General features: G+C 41.2%; 4 protein-coding genes across 8 annotated transcripts; 2 read left to right on the top strand and 2 right to left on the bottom strand.

Annotated features, from left to right (window-relative positions):
- Window positions 1–151: 151 nt before the first annotated feature.
- Window positions 152–4,288, bottom strand: LOC105560270 (centromere-associated protein E). 4 transcript variants are annotated; one of them, XM_012009222.1, is made up of 6 exons: window positions 4,059–4,285; window positions 1,609–3,843; window positions 1,181–1,538; window positions 935–1,093; window positions 763–863; window positions 152–656 (listed from the first exon to the last, which is right to left on the bottom strand). In XM_012009222.1, exons 2-6 carry the CDS (start codon window positions 3,793–3,795, stop codon window positions 519–521), a joined length of 2,943 nt encoding a protein of 980 aa, XP_011864612.1. In that variant the 5' UTR covers window positions 3,796–3,843; window positions 4,059–4,285; the 3' UTR covers window positions 152–518. The 4 variants fall into 4 exon arrangements, with proteins under 4 accessions (XP_011864612.1, XP_011864611.1, XP_011864610.1 ...); XM_012009221.1 differs by having other exon boundaries at window positions 935–1,261; window positions 1,349–1,538; XM_012009220.1 differs by having other exon boundaries at window positions 935–1,538; window positions 4,059–4,283.
- A 72-nt stretch (window positions 4,289–4,360) lies between these two features.
- Window positions 4,361–6,635, bottom strand: LOC105560269 (asparagine synthetase domain-containing protein 1). Of its 2 annotated transcripts, none has more exons than XM_012009218.1 (5): window positions 6,414–6,635; window positions 5,282–6,355; window positions 4,802–5,214; window positions 4,559–4,742; window positions 4,361–4,493 (listed from the first exon to the last, which is right to left on the bottom strand). In XM_012009218.1, exons 1-4 carry the CDS (start codon window positions 6,618–6,620, stop codon window positions 4,568–4,570), a joined length of 1,869 nt encoding a protein of 622 aa, XP_011864608.1. In that variant the 5' UTR covers window positions 6,621–6,635; the 3' UTR covers window positions 4,361–4,493; window positions 4,559–4,567. The 2 variants fall into 2 exon arrangements, with proteins under 2 accessions (XP_011864608.1, XP_011864609.1); XM_012009219.1 differs by having other exon boundaries at window positions 5,282–6,372; window positions 6,414–6,492.
- Window positions 6,636–6,723: 88 nt separating this feature from the next.
- LOC105560267 (CCR4-NOT transcription complex subunit 10) lies at window positions 6,724–10,995 on the top strand. The gene is made up of 9 exons (XM_012009216.1): window positions 6,724–7,520; window positions 7,608–7,714; window positions 8,010–8,161; window positions 8,264–8,463; window positions 8,543–8,828; window positions 8,889–9,236; window positions 9,320–9,429; window positions 9,534–9,612; window positions 9,874–10,995. The coding sequence occupies exons 1-9, from the start codon at window positions 6,807–6,809 to the stop codon at window positions 9,927–9,929; spliced, it is 2,052 nt and encodes a 683-aa protein (XP_011864606.1). The 5' UTR covers window positions 6,724–6,806; the 3' UTR covers window positions 9,930–10,995.
- A 572-nt stretch (window positions 10,996–11,567) lies between these two features.
- Window positions 11,568–15,215, top strand: LOC105560268 (la-related protein 6). The gene is made up of 4 exons (XM_012009217.1): window positions 11,568–12,613; window positions 13,363–13,690; window positions 14,142–14,381; window positions 14,536–15,215. The coding sequence occupies exons 1-4, from the start codon at window positions 11,888–11,890 to the stop codon at window positions 14,835–14,837; spliced, it is 1,596 nt and encodes a 531-aa protein (XP_011864607.1). The 5' UTR covers window positions 11,568–11,887; the 3' UTR covers window positions 14,838–15,215.
- The last annotated feature ends 797 nt before the right edge of the window (window positions 15,216–16,012 follow it).

Here is a 16,012-nt window from a genome sequence, read left to right as displayed (position 1 = left end):
AGCAAAATGTGCAAATTGGCTACGTAGTTCAATGTCCACAGAGGGCGTATCGCATTCGCGTATCACGAAAAACGGGGCCGTGACATCTCTCAGGCTTCTCTCTGATAGTATAATGGTTCGCACACATTCATATAAATTGAATATTTGCATACATATTACATTAATGTTTTATTCACTTGTATACAAAAAAATTATCACGCTATTGAAGAAATGGTAGATTAATTTTGCTTACATATATTTCTCTCCTATTTATCATATACAATCTTAGTCGTAGTTTTTTAATTCTATGACATCTCGATACATATATATTAATTAAAGCCAAATCTCTCACTTTAAAATGAAAAAAGGCACCCGTGTTACAACATTACTGCATTTTCTGACCGTTTGCATCCCTGAGTTACATCGAGTTACATCCCGGCCTTATGATATATATCACTTTTATATTATTTAGAAAATAAATAATTATATTATTCAATACATAGAAAAAGACTATTAATAACAGCTACTTTATGTAGACATCACATCGAAGTCGATCCTACATCAAGGCCCGTTAAAACGAGACATCGCTCTTGCAATCGTTTCATTTGTGACGTTAGACATGCGTTTTCGATGTACAGATCCTTGACCAATATATCAGCACTCGCCAATTTATCAGCCTACATAAAAATGGTTACTTCATTATTTTTATTAATTTGCCTTCTTTCCAATTTAAGCATTGCACATTTTACTTCATTACTTGATTTAATTAAACTATATATAAACCTGATCGACAGTTGTTCGAACTTGTATCTCAAGTCTTTCTTGGGCATCGCGGAGAAGGCACTGTAATTCGCACACTTCCGTCTGGTGCTGCACCATAATACCTGTAACAGCAGATTACAAGGATTAAAAATTTTGCCACACATGTACACGTACATATACGAACGAGACTTACGCTGCAACAATTTTTCAACGTACTGCCGTTGCTGTTTAATGTAACGCTGCAAGTGCCGTTTCTTGCGTTCCTGTGCGTAAAGTTTCACTTTCAAGTTTTGAAAAATGTTTCGATCTACTTGCTGCTGGCCATTACTCTGCGAGCACGTACAGCTCGCACCTTTTATTACATCGTGCATAAATTTAAATTCCGACTCGCCTTCCTTATCATCCTCTTTCATCCCCAAGGTACTTTTAACACTCGTACCTTTCGTTACTCTCGTAGGTGTATTATGACCGTCCACCTCATCGTTTCCTTTCAACAGTCTGCCAAGATTGTTGGATAATTCTGCCGAGGTATGACACATTTGATTGTTTGTGCCAAATAAATCCATATTCACCAGCATTTCGTTGGTTGATAGAATACTAGACATACTGGAAGATTTGCAATGCGACGAATCTGAGGAAATCTCCAAATCCGGTACTTGTACGTAGGAATCATTTCTAACTGGTGGCTGAATCAGTCTCAACTTTTCACGGAGATGTCCAATTTCTAGATTCCTCTCAGAGATATCGTTTTCAGTCTTTACTTTCCACTTTTCAAATTCTTCCTCGAGCTCTATATACTGAAGAAGGAAGATACAAGAATGTGTGCAAGAAGAAGAAGCAAGGAAACGTAAAACATGAAAACCTTACCTGCTGCTCCAAGTGAAACTTTTCTTCTATGGGAGACAGTCGTCCGTTACTCTTTGACTTGTCCGAAGGACTAATTAATTCCTCATACTCTGTTATCTTGTTGATAAGCTCGGCAAGTTTGTCGTCACTCATCTTTTGCTCTTGCTCAAAGAGCTGCCTCTCTTCTTCCAATTTGGCAGCCCAATAATCCTCGCATTCTTCATACTCGGCTTTTAATAGATCTAAACTTCGTTCGAGTTCTTGACAACGTTCGGCCAATTGCTTCTTCTCCGTCTCCAATAATTCAACTATGTTTCTCTCCTTGTTGACTTTGCACTGATCCACAGGATGGTCTTCTTTTCGCGGCGGATAATCTCGAAGACTCGTCGCCTTATTTGGACTTTTTGTATCTTGACTAGGAAAATTGTCCAAATCTTGGGCCGTACGTTTGGCGGCAGGTGGCTTTGGTATTTTCGAGACGACAAAATCTCGCAAGGACTCGTTAGCTCGTTCCTCACATTCCATCTCGAGTTCAGACGCTATACTCTTGCCGAAATCCCGTTGCCTTATTTGGACGAAGCTCGAGCGCAGGCCAGTGATAAATCTCGAGATGCCATCTCTCAAGGCACACTTCTCTGCCAGGCATATTGCACTGGTAGACAATAAACTTTCGAGATCTTTGACAATTGTATCCTCGAGCTTGTACTCGACCGTATTCATCGATATATTATTTGCGTCGAGCTGCCGAGCCGCTTCAAGCTGCTGCGCGACGTCGTTACGCGGTGAGTTTTCATCCTGGCCCTCGTGTAAATCCTCGTGTAAATCCTCGTGTAAATCGTACGCCAAGGACGACGGTGTCTCGTAACTCGTATCTCTGCCGTGACGTTTCAACATTTCCAATTCCGCGCAAAGCTCGTCGTTTTGGTCTCGCAAGAGAGTCACCTCGCACTGCAGCCGTTTGATACGGTCGACAAAGAAGTCGACTTGCTCCTGTTGCTTCGCCTCTATGCTTTGTATCTCATCGTGCTCCGCGTCCAACGCTTTGATCTGTGCCAACAGATCGTTGTTGGACTGCCGCAGCTTTTCAATCTGGCTGAGAAGCGTTCGATTTTCCGCCTCGAGCATTTGACCCTCCTGCAAGATATCCACGAGTTTATTTCTCATCTCGTGATTCTCCCTTTGCAGCGCCTGCAACTGATCGTCCTTGGATCTTAGAGCGGCGGCATCCATCTCCCGCTCGACACTTAGCTGATCCGACAATTCCTTGCTCATCTCGGCACAACGTTGCTCGCTCTGCCGCTGCAAATCCTTCTTCGTTTTCTCCAATTGAACGTGATACTCGTCAATCTCTTGCACCAACAAATTGGCCCGTTCATTAGCTTCCAGCATGTCGGTGCGCATCTTGTCTCTCTCCACCTTCATGTTGTCTATTATAGCAGTTAAATTGCGCTGCTCATCCTGATGGGCAATCATCATTTCTCGCAAGAAACGAATATTTCTCATTTCCAAAGTGTCGAGATCAACACTGGATCCCGATAGCGCGGCTGGCTCGGAAAGCAGCTCTCCCCCGTCCGACTTGTCCGAGATACCTCCGTTAGTCCGGTTAGTCCGCGTCGGATTTAATTCGCTGCTCGACACTCGCCTATCTAGATTCTTCCTCTCTTGAAATATTATTACAAACTCCTCCAAGTTAATTAATCCATCGCAATTGCGATCGAGGCTCTCAAAGATCGACTCGGTTATCTGCTTCGGAAGTTGCGGGATCTCCAGACAACTCGATATTAAGTGCATCATTGCGGGATCCGTGTTTTCCTTTAAATAAATCTTGATTCTCTCCCACAGGTGTGTCAGTCGGTTCTCATCCATCGCATCTCCAAGATAAATCTCCCTCGAAATCAACGTAGCGGGTAAGGCTTCGTCTTTCTCGAGAGCGCATACGTTGAAATGCTGCTTATCGGTTACTAGTCCTTGGAATTTTCTCAACAATAGTAACAAACCATCTCGGAATTCCTGAAAGGATATCGTTTCTTTATTCGCACGACGCTTGCAAATGCACAATTTCAATTCCTCGATTAGTTCGTCGAGGTGTAACTTTGTGCAAATGGTTAAGAAATTCTTCTCATCGAGCTCGTCCTCTCCTTTCGCCAAGCAGCTTTCAAATACAGCATAAAGCTGCTGCTCGTAAAGATCACCGCTGCGCTCAGCCATGCCTCATGCTTCCCACGGTAGAGTTAATTAATGCTCCATACGATACATCTGCAAAGAGTTTTATTTTGGGTGCGTTCCGTTTCACGCATGATACGCGTGATGCATCGTTTATCCTTCTTTAACATTTGGTGAATAACAAGGATAAATAATGCATCATGCGCATCATGCGTGAAACGGAACGTACCTTTTGTCAAGGCTTTAAATTACCTTACATTCTCTTATTAAACAGTAGTTTCTAATCGACACAGGTCGTCATAACCTACCAATTCTATCCAAGTTGGAGCACATATCTCGCACATGTAATCTTATTTGAATACGAGTATTGCAACAGTGAAAAGATCCCGACCGACCACGATAGAGTCGACAGAGTCTCTTTGTATCTCTTTTCGCTGTATTTCGATTCGACCGATTCCGCGGAAATGTGCACTTGTGAATAAAAGAGGTTATCTGACCAAGGGCGTCCTATTGGAACATGTGTGCGTGTATGTGAGCTCCCCCATTAGGTTGCAAGAAAAAGTTACTAGGTTAGGTTATGAGGGGGGGGGGGGAAAGATCTCGTCGAATCTCGAGAGCAAGTTATATTTCTCTTGTTGTAAGTTTTCAAAGAGCTTACAACGCTCGTTACATTCATATTGGTATTAATATGTCGACGACAAGCTGCACATCTTACATATGGCAGATATAGGCTGAATGTCGATCTGCAAGAAAGAAATGTTGACGAGGCGAGATGTAAAATTGTCATTGCTACTATTACGATACTTACTCTCGTCTCTTACAATCTATTGGATACATCACTGGCATTTTCTTTACCATTTGCAATTCGCGAGCCAAACTGGAAGGCTCTCTTAGGAAAGTTTGCCGTAGACTGAAAACCAATCTTGTAGGCTAGCAAACGCAACAGTAACTTGTCTCCCAGTCCACTTGGCATTTTCTCAGTCGGATAGCACCTAACCGATGATCGTTGGTTAGAATGACAATCGCGACGAAAATGATTATCGATTCATACCTCTCCCATGGCTTCATACGCTGCGCATACTTGACCAGATTCTCGTCCAGATACGGCAAACGGGATTGTTTGCCATGGTCGGAAACGATCCGGTCGTCCCGACCTAAATTTCTCTCGGAAATCCTGGCCAATTCGACACTTAATTCTTGTACCAGCGCGTCCCATCCTCTATGCCGCAGTATGGTTCTATGTCTCATGTATCCGCCAAACAGTTCGTCCGCACCTATGCCTAAGAGCAATATCCTGCACGGCGACTCGTATGCCTGGTTCATCGGGTAGAGAACACCTTTCGCTCGACTCGCGAACCACATGGCACACCCTAGACTCTCGTCCATGATTGTCCGTAAGGGATGCAGCAGATCGCAGATTCGCGACGCACGATACAGCTGCAGTTCCGCTTGGCTGACATTACACTGAAATTGAAATGAGAATGAGAACTTGTTCCTTTCGTATACAAGTATAGTATAGAAGACACTGTACTTCTACAAGATTCCATTTCCTACTGGGGCAAATCCGCAACAATTCGGAATACGTTTGCCGCCCGGTCTTCCGATCCGGCACGTCATACTTTGGCGTTACATTCCCCTTTTCGAACGCGACGTTAATGAGATCGACGCTCTCGTCCTCTGGCACGTACTTGTCGGCTATCGCTGCCAAGATTGCCGAGTCTAGGCCACCGGAGAACAATACGCCAATCTTGGCGTGAGCGCAAGCAACACTCGACCCGCTTAGCACGACTCTCGTGCAGCTCTTGCAATAATTGGGTTTCTTCCTTACTCGGACTTTGACAGAGTGATGCAGCAGTTCCGTCAGACGGTCGACTCTCTCGTCTACCTCTTCATTTTCCAACAGATATCGCAATACCTCGTTATAATCTTTACCGAGCGGCGCATTTTCAAGGTATTCCACGTCTCTCGGCTGAGGATGCAGATGCAAATTCGTTGGCGTACGAGCGTCGAATATAGTCTCTTTGATGTCGATATCGACCATTAAATTTGTCTCCAATACTTCGATAATATCGGTGAACATCAAGTCTGGCTCTCTCCACGGGTAACATGCTAAATTGATTTGTGGCGTGTTTAAATTCATCGCAAAGATACCTATAGCTGGCACTTCTACAACCCCTTTCAGCTTTTTGTTGGCCACCGATGCTAAAGTCAACAAATTGTTATCCACTTTCAAGAGCAAACTGTGCCGTCCGATGACATCTCGTCCAAAGTATAACGTATTGCTTGACTTTTGATAGTATACTAAAGAATAAGGGCCTCTGATCTTGCGGAGCACAGACATAACGTCCATAGTAGATTGCAATTCAGCCGCTATGACACTTGTATCGCAAACGTCGTCTTTCGCCAAGCAACCCGAGAAAAGATCGCCGTTCCATAGTAACAAGTTTTCATTATCGTCGACACTTGGCTGCGTCGTTACCCTAGGTCCTTGCATCCACAAGACCGCGGCAGCAAAATGCCCGTGCCAGTGACGACTCAATGTCAAACGTTTCTCCATGAAATAATCAGGCCCTCGTGCAGCTATTGTATCCTTGCAAATATTCCACTGGAAGAAATGCATCTCTTTCAGTTGTTGTTGAAGCAACTATATTCTTTACGTATACCTGTCTCGTGGATTCAGAATCTTGTTCGGGTTGATGTATGGAGCAAAATATTCCACACATTGTACTGTTCAATGAAACCGATGCTAATTTGCTAATGCCGGCAGGAGTAACCTCACGGAGGTTAAGATCAGCTTGTTGACGCGGGGGTGAAGCACTGGTGGGGATTTTGTCGTCAGCCATGTTTTTGTGGGCCACTCGTAATGCCATCTATCGATATAATATATTGGTAAATGTTCCCTCCTTTACCCTCCGTGAGTAACTTTGTATAATATCAAGTTACCGGCAGTGCTTGAAATAGATCGCTGGACAAAATGGGCCGTAAGAGGCGCTGTCAAGCTGCTCTTCGTTATACAATAATAATTACTCAGGAATTGCGCTTGCCAGAGGGAAATTATGAGTGAAATTGCAGAAGCGCAAAGTGTTATTACTGAGCAGGAGCGAGAGTTGGCTCAAAATGTGCTGTCGGAATTCCAAAAGAGTTGCTACCCTTCGTGCTTGTCGTACTTGAACAAGCTGGAGAGCCTCAGGCCTACCGATCTCAAAGTTACACACAATAAAGTCGTAGTGGAGTATTATAAGAGTGACCTCAGGAAAACTGAGCTGACCCGCAAGAGCTTGAACGCTATATGCGGCCAGATATCAACGACGGATTCTCACGAGGCTATCGACGACGTCGACAAGTGTGTTATTAGATATAACCAAGCCGTTTTACTCTATCACACTAAGCAGTATAATGCTGCCCTTCAAATCATGACTAGGCTCTTTGCCTTTATCGAGCCAATGGAAGAAACTTTGGCGCACAAGGTTTCTCTGCTACTCATCGAATTGTACATAGTAACGGAGCAACCAGACACAGCTCTGTCTCTATTAAATTATGTCGAGAGCCAGTTTATATCTACCGACAATTCCAAGCTAACGTCCGTCGAGAAAGATGGAGTAATGAAATCTATCAAGGAGCAAAGAGAGCAAAAGAAAGATGCTGGCGACGCAGCGACGGATGCATTCAAGATTAAGCTCTTCAAGTATAAAGCGAGAATATTTCTTTTGACTCATCAATTGAAACTTTGTAAGAAAGAATGGAAGACGTTAGTTTCATTGGGCATAGTGGTAACGTTATTACTACGTATATATATATTTCTATTGTACAGTATACGTACGTTCCATTTCTACCTGCTTTCTTAATACTACTTTCAGAATACATCGACAATCTTGTTGAAGGCTCATCTCGAGTATTTACGAGGAAATTACGAAAAGGCAATACAATTTTTGAATTCTAAAATGAAAGAAAATTTAGATTTTAAGTATGTTACATATGTTTACTAAATCAAATACAAATGCATGAGGCAAAGCCAAAAATTTGTAAATATTCTCAATATTTGTCATACAAATTGTAACAATGTCATACAATTCCGTCTACCTTGGACATTTTTACTTTTTTTAACCTTACATTAATTCGAATCATTTCATCTCTTTTAATCCTCGTGCATAGAAATAACTTGTTTGTTCTCTTTTTTCCCAACATTATTTAAGATGATCCCAACTAGATACAATTTCAAAACACATATCCCATTGATTAATTTCATGTACGATTTATAGATTATGTGGGGAATCTTCGGCTGTTTTGTTTTATAACAATATGGCATGTCTGAATCTCGCAATGGGTAAGCCGACTCTAGCTTGTTCTTACCTTCAGACAGCTTTACGTGCAAATAAATGTGCGTTGGAGAGCATGCAAGTCAAAGACACTGGTAATTACGATAATTTTATCTTTTCAACAATCAATTTCGATTTTGTTCCTAATATTTCCAATTTACCAACTACTGTCAAAGAAAGAAAACTTGTTGAAACAGATCCGTTGTCTTCTCAACCGTTGTACACGCTCGGGGGCAATAAACACTACGAGTTGATGTATAGTTTGGGTGTATCATTGTTGTACGCTGGTAAACCGTCAAAAGCCTTTGATTGCTTCACAGAAGTAGCACAAAAGGTACACAATAATCCCAAACTCTTCCTCAGAATGGCAGAATGCTGTATCTACAGCCATAAACATGTGAGTCGCAATACTTTCAAATTATACTTTACTAGCTAATATTTGCAACTATTTGCTGCTATAATAGACTCGTTTTTAGTCGAACGAAGTTGATTTCGATATTCCAAAACGGCGTAAAGATTTGGTGCAGAAGATAATAAGTTGTGGTATTCATAAGAAAATCATACTAGCCACGTCTCTTTCGAAGGACGTTGGATATCATTCGGAAGGCCTATCCTATGCTATTCCACAACCAACGTTGGAATTTGGCTATTTGTGTCTGAAGAATGCATTACTTTTACTACCAAACAATAATGAGCTGAACGTACCTGTAACAACTATGGCGAATTCAGTCTCGCTATCGTTAACATCTGGTCACAATTTAGGTATAGATCACATCATTATATAATTTATATCATTTGCTAATACGACTACTTAACTTTTAGGTATTCAACATGTAACGCTAATGTCGCGAGCTACAGCTATCGAATCTTTCAACTTAAAAATTAGTGTCTTGGCTGCTAGCGCTTATGTCTCTTTGTGTCTTGGAGATTATATACTTTCTCTCGAACATGCAAAGGCATTGTTAAGCTTCAACAAGTTGCCGGGTGCATATAAACTACTAGGTAACTTGTATGCCGCTGAAAGTTTGATATTCATGGACAAACTTAGCGAGGCATTCGAGTACCTCAAGCTAGAAGATCTTCAAGATTTACATACATTTATATCTATGCCTGAAATTCAGGAGAAGGATAAAGAAAAGGTGGAGGAAGTCATGGTAAAGCCTGTAAAAGGTACATTTAGAAAATTATACATATATACTCTTTCGAAACATGAAAAATCGCCTTTTACTCACTTTCAAGTTTCGAAATTTTAGCGTGGTATCCTACAACAGTTTCTACAGGCACTGCTGTAATACGTTACAACTTGGCTGTGGCTTATGCCATACGAGGTGAACTAGACAAATCTGGAGAAACCTTGAAACAAGCAAGTATACTTGTATAAAAATTTATGTCTCATATAGATATACATATATAATACATAAATTATCTCTCGCGAGTACTGTTTCTATTAATTAATTCTTATTGCAGATATGGATGTCGAAAGAACCAGATTGTGATATACCTATACAAGTGATAATGTTGGCCTTGTATATAGAGCTACAATTAGGTAATATATTTGCAGTATTATAAATGTAAAATCGATTTCACTGTATTTATTCGATAAATGTAAAATTTATCTTAAACTTGAAACGGTTATAAGAATATCTTTTTTTATTTACACACGTCTGATTTGTACAATTAGTCAAAATTGGTTATTTCTTAAACTAGAAAACATTTTCACTGTAAAACTACTTTTCAAACTACACATATGCACAGTAGTAGTAGTAGCATATAATTAGGAAATGTATTTTATATTTTTTAATTCCAGGTCATGCTGACGTTTCAAAATCAATAATAAAACAACATTGTCCACAGTATCGTTAGCAATCGAGATATATGTCGATTTGGAACATATACATTTAAGTATTTTTTATTTATCGATGCGAGAATGTCAAAACTTTTATAACATCTTTCTACATGATTATATTTCTAAGAATAATGAATTGTTGAAATTATTGAAAGAGAAAGAAAAAAGAGGAGCGAGTCGCATACAAGTAACACTCTCGAGGTAGATATTAGATCGATACTAATTTTATTTTAGATAGAATCGCACTTTACGCGCATTATAATAAAATACGATGTAGTTGGTTTAGCATAAAGTAAAAATGACCTTTTCTCAATTATAAAATTAGAATTTTATCCATTACTCGTTTTCTAGGTATATCGGGGTTATCTTTCTTCTTCTAAAGAATTAAACTACGTGGCACTTTTTCATCGATAAGTCGATTCATTTCGTTAGTAATATTGTTGGGGGGGAAAAAAGGTACATTTCGTATAAAATGATATTAAATTGCTTTCCGAATGCCGCAAGTATATTTTACAAGATATTGCATATTCTCGGTAGCCTTGTCTTGCTTAATTATTGTCGAATAACTCAAGTTTAGCAAATTTTGACTACGTGACACGGGCTTTGCACTCGAGACGATTTCAAATATGATGATGAACAAACTATGTACGACCACGTTTACACGTCATTCGGTTTTATCTGGTTTTTATGATACGAAAAAAATACACATATAATTTTACAGCCGTTGACGAATATACTATATGTTTACGTATAGTGGTGCTCTATACGTTTACATGTGCGTAGTGTATATAACTTTGAAATATCGCGAGTTTGCTTTCGCTATATTTCGTTGAAGAAGAACCAAGTTGCATGCATCGTAGGTTACGATAATTCGTAAATGCAGCAAATGTGGTGAAACAGATGTAGACTTGTAAAGAATCGTGCAAGTATTGAGTTGTAATTCGAGATAAAATGTGTTTCTCTGAGAAAAGAATTCATTAAAGGTGGCGTCATCCCCCCAAACAAGTCTATGTAAATTCATTGTATGCCAATTAATCTGTCGAAAAACGTAACGTCGCTTGATATAAATGAAATGACAATGAATCCTCTGAATAAAGGAGTGTCTTTCCCCCTCAAAGCACAACTATATACGAGTGATGGTATTGATCTTCAGCCGAGATACCAAGGTTGTTTACCCTGTCTTTCAAAATAACCCGGCATGACGATGCGACCGGAGTCGAGATCGGAAAAGGCCGTGGGAGGCCGGAGTCGCTGGAGAAGCCTTAGGGGTCTGGGGCGGAATCCTTTCGTCTCGACGACTCGCAGAGTTTACTTCGTCCTTCATGGCCATATATGTGGCTGGCCGGACTTGACCTATATATTATTATGCTATTGGCGTACTACACATGCGATGCGCGTCGAATGTACCCGCAGGGCCTTATTACCGAGGTCATAAGTCTGGTTCCTGCTTGCGTCTGCCTAAAGTCACCATCGATTATGTGCGACACCAGGGTGTATCGATACGCATTTATATTCCTACGTTTCAAACTTGTGTATGTAAATTGTTATGACTAATCATTTCAATTATTTCATTTGCGTACGCGTGCGTGCGAGAGATAATGTCAATTATCTCTCGCGTATCGGAGGTACACTTGTGTGTCTTACCATTACAAATTCCCTTTCCTTCGCTCAAGGTTCAATTCGAGCGCCCTTCGGTTGTCCGCCGAATGTCTCATTCTTGACCGGTATTCAAGAAGGCCGCTTTGCCACGCACCGAACTTGGCCGCAGCTATAAAACGAATCGCGCGCAGAGCGGAAGGTCAGTGAGCGACAAGTATACGCGCTGCTCGCGCGTAAGCTCTCTCCTGTTTCTTCGCATATTTCTTTCTTTTTTTACCTGTTATTATTTTACCGTTAATTAAAGTGATTGCTTACAAGTTAGATTGCCTTCTTGGAATCTCTCGGGCGGAGATAGTCGTTCTACTTTGAGAAAAATATGGAGTTGGAGGTATCGCAAGATTTTAAGGAGGTCAACAGTCTGCTATTCTCGCCTCCGCGTATGAAGAAATCTGAAACAAAGGACAGCATTTCCTCCGTAGACAGCGACGTGAGTCTTTCGTTCGACAGAAGAGGTTCCAAGAGCGACGAGGCCGACTTGTCGGATTACGACAGCGAGATCAGATCCGTAAAGGCGATTGATATTGACAAGGATTCTGGCGCGGACTCTGTGGACGATGCTACGTCGAAAGGACTCGCGGAGCAAGTGGAGAAACAAGCGGACGTACCGGAAACGAATGATTTCGTGATGCCGAATGATGAATTAACCGACAAGATATGCGCACAGGTGGAATACTACTTTTCCGACGAAAATATTATCAAGGATGCCTTCTTATTGAAACACGTGAAAAGAAACAAAGAGGGCTACGTATCCCTTAAATTGATATCCAGTTTTAAAAAGGTCAAGCATCTCAGCAGGGATTGGAGGGTGGTCGGAGCGGCTTTAACGAGATCTAAGAAGCTCGAGGTCAATCAACAAGGCACTAAGCTGCGTAGAGCGAATCCTTTACCACCATTCGATCAGACAGCCCCTTCGAGGACCATTTTAGCGGTTGGATTACCGATGGAAAAATTAACGGTGGAATCTGTCGCCGAGATTTTTAAGCCTTGCGGTGAGATTGCGCTAATAAGGGTCCTCAAATCTGGACGTCCTGTACCTCCGGAGGTAAAGCGCCTTGTCTCGTTCGCAACTAGATCGCGGATAACGCGCGAGTATGCCCTGCCACGTGACATTTCTTCAATTATAGATTTAATACATGTTGTTGTATACATTATACCATATGTAATATACATATGATTAGATTTTCCCAGTTTTATAATCATAATTCATCTTTCGTCTTTGATATCGATTAAGAAACCGGGTGGGCACGAATCGAATACCGCTATAACTAGTCGTCGATAGGAAAATTCATGTAATTCCCTCAATTATTGTCGACACGATTCATCGATAATAACTGACAATGTTTATTTATTACGCTTTGTCAAATTTTCCAGGATTACATTCTATACCGTAATAACATGTAATCACGGCAACTGTGACGTAACGTACACGTTGCAATTTACATCCGATATACATATAACTCGCTAACAAGCTACAGTTGATCCGTATAAGGAGCTAAAATATTTAAGGTTTCCACTGCAGTAGATTATTCAATCGTTACGTTACCTGTTACCACATAATATTCCATCTTTACAAATTACAATATTTTTTAATAATTCTTCATACATCTCTGGAAAAGAATTCCTTGGAATTAAAATTTCCTTTTGTAATTTCTGGAGATTAAATGTTTTTAACGCCATAGATGAGTGACAAAATTCCCACGTTACAGCGCTACATATATGGTACATATACACCTAGACGTACGCGATAACGATGACAGAACGGGATATAAAATTTTGACATTTGTTACGTAGGTGCGACAGGCACTCGCGAAAAGGTCAGAATTGGCTTCCGTCGAAGAGTGTGCCATGGTCGAGTTTACGGACTCTGCTTCCGTGCGAATTGCTACGCAGATGACCTTGGGCGATGCGAAAATATTGCAATTACGTAGCTCGGCTGACAAGAAGAGGAAGCACCAGCCTACGAAGAAATGTAGCCTCAATAGAGTACCGAAAGAAGACAATCACAACTCGTCTAGCTGCCCCAGTGGATCCGAGCCAGAGGATGGCAGAGTGAGGTTTCAGAGAGGCTTTCAGGGATATCCAATGTATCACATTCAAAATACCAATTATCCCTTTCAAGGTAATATTTTGTCAAAAATCTCGTTTGCTTACTAGCTAAAGTCAATACGGACAACAACCGTTAATCTTTTTCTTCTAGCTAGTATTTATTATATCTTTCCATTGGGCCTGCACCTCCCGTTCCTGTCCAACTCTTTATATACCTTTTATTCTATTATCCTATTTTCCTCTCGTTGCCTTTGTACCTCTCTATCTCTTCCTATAATTTCCAGTATCCAGTTCTCGTTTTCTCTCTTTAAATCTTGTAAAGCTCCCATTCCCCATCCATTCCTCTTGTAATATTTTTCTCTTCCCAACTCTCTCTCTCTCTCTCTCTCTCTCTCTCATTGTTTGCTATAAATTATAAATAGTGTAGGATGTGGATAGAATTGAGAGCGTACGTGCAAGATAAGAGAATATGGCAGTCATACTGTTTAGCTTCTCAATTAACGATACCATCGATTTTGTTATAGGACCATCATCACCGGACACATATTTATCCCGGAAGCTTTCTTCTTGCTCCATATCCAGTTCCGAGAACGGTTTTATGTTTCGCCGTCTGTCTTCCTGTTCTGGTTCCGGTTCCAGTTCGGACTCTGGTAGACGTTACTCCACCTGCTCATCTGGTTCCGAAGCAGCTTTCTTTCATCCAAGTTACTCGAGTAATTTCTGCCATCACGAAAATCGCCGTTATCCTTGTTGTTCTGCTGCTGGTTAGTAATCGTATATGGTGTATACAATCACTTCTCGTCCGTCGTACATCCCTCGTGTGGATATTACCACGCTACGTGATGAATACCATACGTAAAATATCAATTACGTTTATTACAAAACGATATAATCAATTTAATTTTTTACTCACGACAGGTTCATCTCCAATGGAATGTCGGGCAAGCTGCTATATCGCAAATCGTCGCGGATCGGCCGATTGTGGCCCGTTGTCAAGGAGAATCTCGACATACAGTCGCGATATCGATACCAACGTCAGGAGAGCATCCTTATGCTCTACGAACTCGGAACAGAATGTATTCTATCGATCGAGAAGCAATAACAGCATCGCGATAATGCATGTACCTGAGAACGTGATGAGAATGCCATCAGGACCCGATGGCACGCGTGGCTTTTTTGATCGTTCCGTAAGAATAACGCCCGTGGGACCCACTCATTGAATAATATCGACCAACTCGTCAATAGTGATGGGTATCCAAGACCGACGGCGACTAATATCGACAACGATATTCGAACATGGCATTACAAAATCGAGCAGATTAAAGATCGAAACCTATCTCTCTTCGATTTGGAATTAAAATTTTACTCGGTAAAGACATACCAATTTATAGCAGTCCTCCATTACCGCTGATTAGAACCAGTGCTCTTCTTTTGTTTGCCTTTTTAGTTTTTTATTATTTATTACTTTTAAAACATTTTTTTGCATAAAATATCATAAATGCATAAAAATACTATTATAATACAGTATGAATATAATTGTAATACAAGTGTAACATGAAATTGAAAGAACAAATACATGGTGAGATTTATTTCCTGAATCAGTCTTTTACAATAATGAGATATAGATTACCGACCGAACCTGTAGTCAACTTGGTAAAAAAATGCAAAAATCTAGTTCTATTTATTGCGAAAAATATTACCTCAGAGTTTGAACCTGCACCTCCCTATAGTCTAGGCGGGCGTCTCACTAATATAGATATTATATATTGTATATAAAAGATTAACCCACCGCAAGGGATCCTCTACGGTCAGAGAGGAGGAGAGTGCGGGGGCACTCCGCCTCTCCAATCACGGCCCGTAGGGAGGGACGGAGGGTGTAGCCCACAACGTCACCGTGGGCCGCAGGGTAGGACCATGCCTGTAATGGCGAAATAACTGGATCAGATGCACTTAACAAATTATTAAAAATATCTGTATCGTACTTCCGTGACTTTTTAAGTCCCAAATTTGATTTTTGGCGATTTTCGGATTTCCAAATATGTCATCCTATAGATCTCGACGAGCGCTACAACTTTGGTCCTATGCCCTTTTGCTCCATCTCACCGATTTTTTTTATTTAGATAAAATAGTAGGGGAAAGACAAGAGGAGACGGGGAGTGACAGGGAGAGACAGGGAGACACGCGAACAGACAGGGAGAGGCAGGGAGAGAAAGGGAGAGACGCGGAGAGACAGGGAGAGACGCGGAGAGACAGGGAGAGACAGAGAGAGACGCGGAGAGATAGGGAGAGACAGGGAGAGATGCGGAGAGACAGGGAGAGACGCGGAGAGGCAGGGAGAGACAAGGTGACATGCGGAGAGACGCGGAGAGACAGGGAGAGACAGGGGCGACGCGGA

Source organism: Vollenhovia emeryi, unplaced genomic scaffold (genome assembly GCF_000949405.1).
Source record: "Vollenhovia emeryi isolate VEMERY1.0 unplaced genomic scaffold, V.emery_V1.0 DF939234.1, whole genome shotgun sequence".
NCBI classification, from domain to species: Eukaryota; Metazoa; Arthropoda; class Insecta; order Hymenoptera; family Formicidae; genus Vollenhovia; species Vollenhovia emeryi.
Note: the sequence above shows the minus strand (reverse complement) of the source record. Positions and strands in the feature narration are given on the sequence as shown.

Bases quoted from the DNA above. Each gene is read 5' to 3' on its own strand.
- LOC105560270 (XM_012009220.1), bottom strand. From the start codon at position 3,795: ATGGCTGAGCGCAGCGGTGATCTTTACGAGCAGCAGCTTTATGCTGTA. The intron at 1,539-1,608 runs GTAAGGTTTTCA...TTCCTTCTTCAG, and splicing joins AGTTTCACTTGGAGCAGCAG to TATATAGAGCTCGAGGAAGA. The intron at 657-762 runs GTTTATATATAG...ATTTTTATGTAG, and splicing joins TTCGAACAACTGTCGATCAG to GCTGATAAATTGGCGAGTGC.
- LOC105560269 (XM_012009218.1), bottom strand. From the start codon at position 6,620: ATGGCATTACGAGTGGCCCACAAAAACATGGCTGACGACAAAATCCCC. The intron at 5,215-5,281 runs GTACAGTGTCTT...TTTCAATTTCAG, and splicing joins GGAAATGGAATCTTGTAGAA to TGTAATGTCAGCCAAGCGGA. The intron at 4,743-4,801 runs GTATGAATCGAT...ATCATCGGTTAG, and splicing joins CGTATGAAGCCATGGGAGAG to GTGCTATCCGACTGAGAAAA.
- LOC105560267 (XM_012009216.1), top strand. From the start codon at position 6,807: ATGAGTGAAATTGCAGAAGCGCAAAGTGTTATTACTGAGCAGGAGCGA. The intron at 7,715-8,009 runs GTATGTTACATA...TACGATTTATAG, and splicing joins AAAGAAAATTTAGATTTTAA to ATTATGTGGGGAATCTTCGG. The intron at 8,162-8,263 runs GTAATTACGATA...TTGTTGAAACAG, and splicing joins CATGCAAGTCAAAGACACTG to ATCCGTTGTCTTCTCAACCG.
- LOC105560268 (XM_012009217.1), top strand. From the start codon at position 11,888: ATGGAGTTGGAGGTATCGCAAGATTTTAAGGAGGTCAACAGTCTGCTA. The intron at 12,614-13,362 runs GTAAAGCGCCTT...TTTGTTACGTAG, and splicing joins GACGTCCTGTACCTCCGGAG to GTGCGACAGGCACTCGCGAA. The intron at 13,691-14,141 runs GTAATATTTTGT...ATTTTGTTATAG, and splicing joins TACCAATTATCCCTTTCAAG to GACCATCATCACCGGACACA.